The sequence below is a fragment of the Sinocyclocheilus anshuiensis genome, unplaced genomic scaffold (genome assembly GCF_001515605.1).
Source record: "Sinocyclocheilus anshuiensis isolate Anshui unplaced genomic scaffold, SAMN03320099.WGS_v1.1 scaffold190, whole genome shotgun sequence".
Classification (NCBI taxonomy): domain Eukaryota; kingdom Metazoa; phylum Chordata; class Actinopteri; order Cypriniformes; family Cyprinidae; genus Sinocyclocheilus; species Sinocyclocheilus anshuiensis.
In genome coordinates, this window is record NW_015547663.1 from 630950 (window position 1) to 638859 (window position 7910).

At 34.0% G+C, this 7910-nt stretch overlaps 2 protein-coding genes across 3 annotated transcripts in view; one reads left to right on the top strand and one right to left on the bottom strand.

The window, feature by feature from the left end:
• Positions 1-3495, top strand: part of LOC107702433 (putative thiamine transporter SLC35F3) — a 13262-nt gene extending 9767 nt beyond the window's left edge. Inside the window, exons 7-8 of the mRNA XM_016504756.1 lie at positions 1625-1714; positions 2729-3495. Of these exons, the coding sequence (XP_016360242.1) occupies positions 1625-1714; positions 2729-2979 (341 nt within the window). The 3' untranslated portion in view covers positions 2980-3495. The remainder of the gene's footprint in view (positions 1-1624; positions 1715-2728) is intronic.
• Positions 3496-4135: 640 nt separating this feature from the next.
• Positions 4136-7910, bottom strand: part of LOC107702455 (ectonucleoside triphosphate diphosphohydrolase 1-like) — a 29111-nt gene continuing 25336 nt past the window's right edge. For both annotated transcript variants that reach the window (XM_016504782.1, XM_016504783.1), the window contains exons 5-10: positions 6944-7103; positions 6530-6748; positions 5751-6002; positions 5549-5656; positions 5315-5452; positions 4136-5110 (exon numbers count right to left, since the gene is read on the bottom strand). In XM_016504782.1, coding sequence (XP_016360268.1) covers positions 4901-5110; positions 5315-5452; positions 5549-5656; positions 5751-6002; positions 6530-6748; positions 6944-7103 — 1087 coding nt within the window. In that variant the 3' untranslated portion in view covers positions 4136-4900. The remainder of the gene's footprint in view (positions 5111-5314; positions 5453-5548; positions 5657-5750; positions 6003-6529; positions 6749-6943; positions 7104-7910) is intronic.

The window sequence follows — 7910 nt, forward strand, 5'->3', positions numbered from 1 at the left end:
TAGATAGATGACTTGACACTAACCTAATTTTCTTAACAATGTCCCATGGCATTTTTTCGTCTTTTGTGAGTTCAGCACAAAAGATTTTTGAAGGTTAACTGAGCAGCACTTTTGTAAGTCAGTGTAATTTAATGAAAGCAGGGTTTCCCTAATTGGATAGCTGGTTTTGTAATGTTCATCTAGTTACTAGTTCTTCTTTGTAAAGTCATCATAAAATCAAAACCTATTTACTTTATTAATAAGTTCCATGTCTCAATGTGCACATCTTATTGCGCTCATCAGTGTATTTTATTTCTAAGGGAAAAAAATTGTTTACATTTTTTTTTTGCTAATCTACAAAATAATTTGCAATAGACTATTTAATTAATTAGAAAATTAAGAACTAGACTTTAGCTCAAACATCTTTAAGATCAATAGAATCTTCCAGTCATTCAGGTGTGTCCAAACATTTGGCACACACTGTTACATAAATGTGTATTGGAAATGCCGATATGATAAATTATGGTGTGATACATTATTTGCATGTGTGTGGATTCACGACAGAGAGTGTTGTCAGTTCTTGGGAGATGACGTGCTGTCACTGAGGATGCTGCTCTCTCGCGTGGCTCCTTTTGGAGTGCTGTGGACTCTCACCAGCTACCTGTACCTGCAAGGCCTTCGCAGAATCCCTGCCACTGATGCCTGTGCCCTTTTCTGCTGTAGTCGTGCCTTTGTCTTCCTAATATCCTGGATTGTCCTGCGGGATCGCTTTATGGGAGTGCGGGTGAGTCTATGATATATAAATTGATCTATAAAAAGCTTTAATTATGCTTAGTTGCGATTAACTTTTTATCATAATGTACTTTGTTCTATCTAATCACAGATTGTGGCAGCCATTTTAGCCATTGGGGGCATTGTTATGTTGACATATGCCGATGGTTTCCACAGCTATTCTGTGATAGGCATCTCCCTTGTGGTTGGTTCTGCATCAACAGCAGCTATATACAAAGTAAGATGGGATTACAAAGCACAACAAACACATTTTAGACTTTCATACACCAATGACCTGCTATTTCAGTGATGTTTAAAATGAACATGTAATTATTTTATACTCTTTGTCTGTAAGGCAAGGCAAGGCAAGTTTATTTATATAGCACATTTCATACACAATGGTAATTCAAAGTGCTTTACATACTGTAGAGAAATCTGTAAGGGTAAATATGTTTTTTCAGGTTCTGTTTAAGCTTGTTCTGGGTAGTGCAAAGCTGGGTGAAGCAGCTGTGTATCTCACTGTCCTCGGTGGAGCTAATTTGGTCTTCATTAGCGCTGTACCTCTGATCCTGCTTCTCATGGGGGCCGAGGACTTTGTTTCACCTCGAGATTTGCCATGGCCAAGCATCTGTGGCATGTCCGCTCTTCTGCTGGGTAAGAGGATACAAACTTCTCTTATCTACACCGATTGAATGTGTGCCATGAGAATGAGAGTTCAAGCAACTGATAAAATATCGCAATAATCCACAAGTAATCCACACGAATCCAGTCTATCAGTTAACATCTCCTGAAGTGAAAAGCTGTGTGTTTGTAATAAACAAATCCACCATTAATATGTTTAACATCTGACTCTTTTCTTTGGCTGCTCTTTTAGTGTTCAACTTCCTCTTGAATTTTGGTGTTCTGATAACACTTCCTACTCTGATTTCTCTGGGCGTCGTCCTCAGTGTGCCTCTCAATGCTGGTGAGTCATAATAGAGCCACTTGTTTTTTTTTTTGTAAAGATTTATGTTGTTATGTTGTTAGAAATTCGTATTTCTTCTGTAATCCACAAAAGGTGATGTTAGGCATTATGTTAACTCTGCTCTTTTCTATACACTGAATGTAAATATTGACCAGGGGTCGTCAAACTTGTGTGTGTGTGATATTCTGGGAGTTTGACAACCCTTGATCACCATTTACTTCCATTGTATGAAAAATGTCAGCGTCAACATTCTGTTAAACATTTCCTTTTGTGTTTCACGGAAGAAAGCAAGCCATACAGGTCTGGAACAACATGAGGAGGAGTAAATTATTTTTGAGTAAATGACTTTTTAATTATTATTTTACTCCTTTACCCCATAATATAAACTACTGTTATAAATCTTGGCTCAGTAAAATGAGAGATGTCTCCTATGCAAACCAAGGCTGCATTTATTTGATCAAAAATACAGTAACAGTAATATTGTCAAATATTAGTACAATTAATTATTAATATTAGTAACAATTAAGATAACCATTTTGCCTTTTAATATATTTTAAAATTTAATTTATTCCTGTGATCTCGAAGCTGAATTTCCAGCAGCCATTAAGCCAGTCTTCAGTGTCACATGACCTGTAAAAAAAATCATTCTAATTATGATAATTTGGTGCTCATGAAACATTTCTTCTTATTAACAGTGTTGAAATCGGTTGTGCTGCCTCATATTTTTGTGGAAACCAACAAACCTATTTTCTCATGATTCTTTGATAATTAGAATTTATTTGAAATAGAAATATTTTATAACATAAATGTTGCTACTGTCACTTTTGATCAATTTAATGCATCCTGGCTGAGTATGAAGTATTAAATTCTTTAAAAAAAAAATTGTAGTGTAAATATCAAAAGAGTTCATATAATTTGAATGTTCTAGATAGCCCTGATTACATTAGCATCTTGGAGTTTCAACATGTTGAACTGTAATACCTGAGTGACCACCAAAAATCTTTCATACTCCAGTCATAGATCGCTACATGTGTGAGATCCAGCTCAACAGTGTACGCATCATTGCAGTGTCCATCATTTGTTTGGGCTTCCTTTTGCTCTTACTGCCTGAGGACTGGGACCAGTGTCTGCCACAGTTACGATCAATGCTGTACAACCGAGAAGAGCCACAAGAGAGCGCCAGAGACAAACACTCAGAAACGCTTCACATCAGGCCGAGAGAGGCCAAGAACTGCAACTCCAAAACTACTCCCAGCAACCACTGACTCTGCATTTTATTCATTCCAAAAGCTCCCGACAGGCACCAAATTACTCTCTTCCACATTTATGAGGCAATTTAGATGTACTGCACATCAATAACTGATTAGATAGATGAAAGTTGCTAGAGACCCATAAAGGAGGGTGCTATAGATCAGAAGATAATTCTATGCAAAGCGTTAGGATTCGATTGGTTCACCTGTTACACAGTTGTTGAGTTAATGATGAGCAAGTTTGTGTTTCATTTTAAAGTGCCACTGTGGGAGAGTTTGGAAATGTGTAGATTTGTATATTTCATTGTCGCTTCATGTGTTGAATGAAGTACCTTTGTATATTGCCAGTATCTCCGCTGCTGACACATTGTCACACTCTTCAGCATAACATAATACTTCTGATATGAGCTGTAATCTCACACTGGTTCTCTATACTCTGCATATGTTTTTGACAGTGTTATGGCCTCATATAATCAGAAAGGCTACACCCATAGATTCCTTAGAATAATATCTTGCATTATATCTCTATCAGTGGCAATACTTGGTTCATATATTCCTGTGGAATTAAGGCTTAATGTAAACCTTTGTAAGGATTTTTGTTACTTCTTAATAGCAATAATAAAGAATGAATGTATATCCTATGCGTATTGTAGCATTCCGTAATATAGATAGATAGATAGAAAGATAGATAGATGTACATATATACACACCCATATTTAAAAATTACCATTTAAAAAATAAAAACTATTAATCACCAAGGACACATTACATAAAATATATAAAATATCAAATAAAATCTGTTCTTTTGAACTTTCTAATCAAAGAACCCTGAAAGTAACTGTTTCCACAAAAATGTTATGCAGCACAACAGTTTGCATTTTTGAAATGTTACTTGCAAAAAAATTAGCATATTTTATGATTTCTGAAGGATCATGTGACACTAAAGACTGACATAATGGCTGCTGAGAATTCAGCTTTGCCATCACAAAAATAAATGACATTTTAAATGATAATAATATTCCATATGATTACTCTTTTACTGTATTTTTGATCAAACAAATACAGCCTTGCTGAGCATAAGAGACTTCATTCAAATACCCATGCATTTATGTTTTATAAATAAAACATACACAATCAGTCATTTGTAATTTTAATAGAAATTTGCTACAGGTTTTGTTTAAATATATAAAAACAATTTCACATAATTTTACAAATCACTTCAGAGCCATACACAGAGGTTTCATATACAGAATGTGCCTTATAGAAACAGACAATGTTTTTTAGGACAAAGGATTATTTTAACTCTCCTGTTACATTGGGGTATTAAAAAATGATTGCAATACAAAGCAAGAATCAGTATGCACAGAAAGAAAAAAAAGCACGCAATGACAGACTCCCCTTTTGCAATTAATTAAAAACAAATGTGCTATGTGGAAAGCAATGTTTAAACAATGATATCCAGTGATTTTCATATGACCATAATGCAAAAAAATTATACAATTAGAGACTTTTGACCCTCACAGACATTCTTTACAATAAGTAAAAAAAATAAAAGATACTGGCATCAAGAAGATGTGCTTTTCTATACATAAAACGGGAAGCTTCATAAAAGACTAAAAAGCACATGATATATTGAATGTCAGTGCACATTTCCTTTTAAGGAAGCTCAACAACCCCCTTTAACCCAGACCCCAAAAGCTAAAACCTGTACTAGTGACTTTTAAAGAAGACTTTAAGTGGTCACAAAAACACAGAGTCTGATGTCCCTTCAGCTGCAGTTGAACCTGTAACCCATCTCTTTCCAAAAACCTGTTTATCCTTCACATGAGGTATGATTTCCAAATTATTTAAAATGTAAAACCTTTTGGATTTATCGAAATGTTGTTCTGCAGAAATAAACATTCAATATATAGATACCAAAGAATAATATCCCTATTTAAATGATGTCTTTCTGAGCTGTTCTAGTGGACCGACGGAAATAGAAATAGACCAGAAGAAGAAGAACAAGTATTAGAAGTGAGAAGAGGAACATAAATGTGACATATCCCCCATAAGGCATCAGCGATGTGTCTGGAGCTTCAGCGGGGATCATGTTGGTCAGGTTAAGCATGTAACCTAATGTCCAGCCTGCATCACTGTCTCCTATCTGCACATAGAAAGAGGTTGACACAATAATCTCAGTAATTTTCCATATTCATTGGCCCCAAAATAAAAGTTTCTCAATACTTCATTTTGAACAATATATATTGCTTTATCACTTTATTTTTAACCTACATAAAATCTAACGTCTAACCTGTCTGAATACTTTTAATGAGAAATAATGTAACATTTTTAATTACACCATGCTTACCTTCTTAATGAACCTGATGTCTTTCCAGTTGTTGGAGGTGAATTTGTATCCGTCTTCCAGAAGAGTGAGAATGTAGGTTGCTGAGAAGCAGTATTCTGAAAGGTACTTCTCTTTTATGTTGGGATGATTTTCTACAATCTACACAAGTAAAAAAAGTATAATTTAGACATCATGTTCCAACAAAGGTGCAACCATTTTAAACATCCTTCAAAGACAGTTAATAAAGCATTTTACCTTTTTCCATGGTGTAGAACAGTACGCTGCTAGCTTCTGCTTTGTAGTGGCTAAATTATCACTTGTCAGATTCAAAAAGTCCATCACAAAGAAGAAAGCTGAAAAGGCCTAGAGAGTCAAATGGCATACTTATTATCACTAGTTACGACTTGCAACCAGCCATTCAAATTCTTTCAAATAAACTATGTACATTGTTTCTTACCCCAAAATCTCCATAGACAGAAGGCTGGAAAACACCATTGAAAGAGCATCTTGAGTAAGGACAATTGATGGTATTAAAAACTTTTCTGATTGATTGTTGGCACTGAGACCAATTCCCAAGCCCTACATGGAAGAAGGTTTCATTTGCCAGTTTCATTTCTTTCATACAGGGTGTATTGAAGACATTTGGAACGGTCCTGGTGAAGTTATATCCAGGGTGAAAGCAAGGATCTCTTAACTCAGTGGGGTCTGTCTTAGGGAAGAAAAAAAAACATTTAAAAATATAAGATACAATTGTATAAGAGTCAAGTGTGGTCTATATCTTTAGATATGAATTAAATAAAAATACAATAGTTAAATTGAATCAAAGCTACAAGAAGCTAAATTATTGTTCCTAACAAATAATGTCTGTCAAATTTAACAATGACAGCAATAATAATATTTGATTTGCTTTGCAAAGTATGCATCATAAAGTATGTGCAGTAAATGCATTAATATACTACTATACACACAAGGCAAAAAGTTGTAAATAAAGAGAAATTGATTATAGGTTTTACAAACAAAAAATAGTATTTCAGTCTTTCTACTTTAAATGTTCACATTTAATTTAGTGTTACTTGCTTATTCTTTGTAATTATTTGTGATATTTACTAGAAGTGAAAACTGCACAGTTTTTTTTCAGTGCAATATTGCTTCAATGCACCACTTTATTGTATAGAATAAGTATAAATTCCCATAGACCCCTGGTCTGTACAGCTTCAACTGCAATGACAAGCATACCTCGTCAGCTTTAAGTGTTGACTCTAATTTCTTGCCCATAGAAAGCTTGAGAGCTTGGTCCTGCCCATAACAGAGAAAGCTGTGGGTGTACAGGTGATAATCGTTTCCGTACAGCCTGAAGTCGATAGAATTGTCATATGATTCAATATTCTGTTGAGGTACGAAGGTTATCTGAGTAGACGCTCCACCCAGGTCCAGAGCTCCAAGCGTCCCTGTGGGCTGCATGATAAACACATTTGACAATTGGCCTTTTCACACGGAAACTGTTTCAATAATCATTCTTATACTAGATATGAATTGTACACTGTATATATTCAGCACTGCAATTCAGTGAAAAAGGACTTTGGGTTAAAAATTACAAATCAAAATGACAAATGTGAAACATTGCTAAATCCAGGTTAAAAACCACCATACCTTTCTCAAGTTTTTGCTCAGGTAATTGACTGTAATCCATCCGAAAGCTCCCTCTTCTTGGCCTGAAATGATACGAGCTCCCTGATAGGAGAAGGGGTAGCTCTTCAGTGAATGTGCTACAGAGTCCAGTACCTTATCTGAGGCTTCTTCATTCTCCATCCTTAAAAAATATATTATTATTAGCCTTTACCACTCAACAATTAAATGATAAAACTGTTAATTTATAAATTAGTTAAACAATATACACTACGTTTGAATTGTAATGTTTTTTAAAGAAGTCTCTTATGCTCATCAAGGCTGCATTTATTTAATCAAAAATACAGTAAAAACACTGTGAAATTTTATTACAGTTTCAAATAACTTTTTTCTACTGTAAAAGGTTTTAAAATGTTATTTATTCCTGTGATGTTACGCTAGCTTAGTTGAGAGTAACAATTTGGTGCTCAAGAAAAGTTTCTTATTATTATTCATGTTGACAACAGTTTTTAATACTTGCATATATATTTTTGTGGAAACCATGATACCATGCCACGTTTGGGTTAAGTAAAGTTTAAAAAATAATAATACTTTTATTCATTATGAACACATTCAATTGTTTAAAAGTAAGAGTAAACACATTTTTATGTTACAAACATTTTGTAGTTCAAATAAATGCTGTGCTTTTGAACATTGTATTCATCAAATTATCCTGAATTTCCTTTTTATATTTTAAAAATATTTTATATTTTTAACACTGATAATAAGAACTATTATTAATAGTTGAGCACCAGTAATAATTGATTAAAATAATGAGAATCAAATTAGCATATTAGAATGAAAGCTAAAAAGTTTGCCATCACAGGAATAAATTATGTTTTAAAATATTTTTTAAATAGAAAATAGTTAGCATAAGAGACTTCTTTCAAAAACATTTAAAGGGGTCATATGATGCGATTTCAAGTTTTCCTTTCTCTTTGGAGGGTTACAA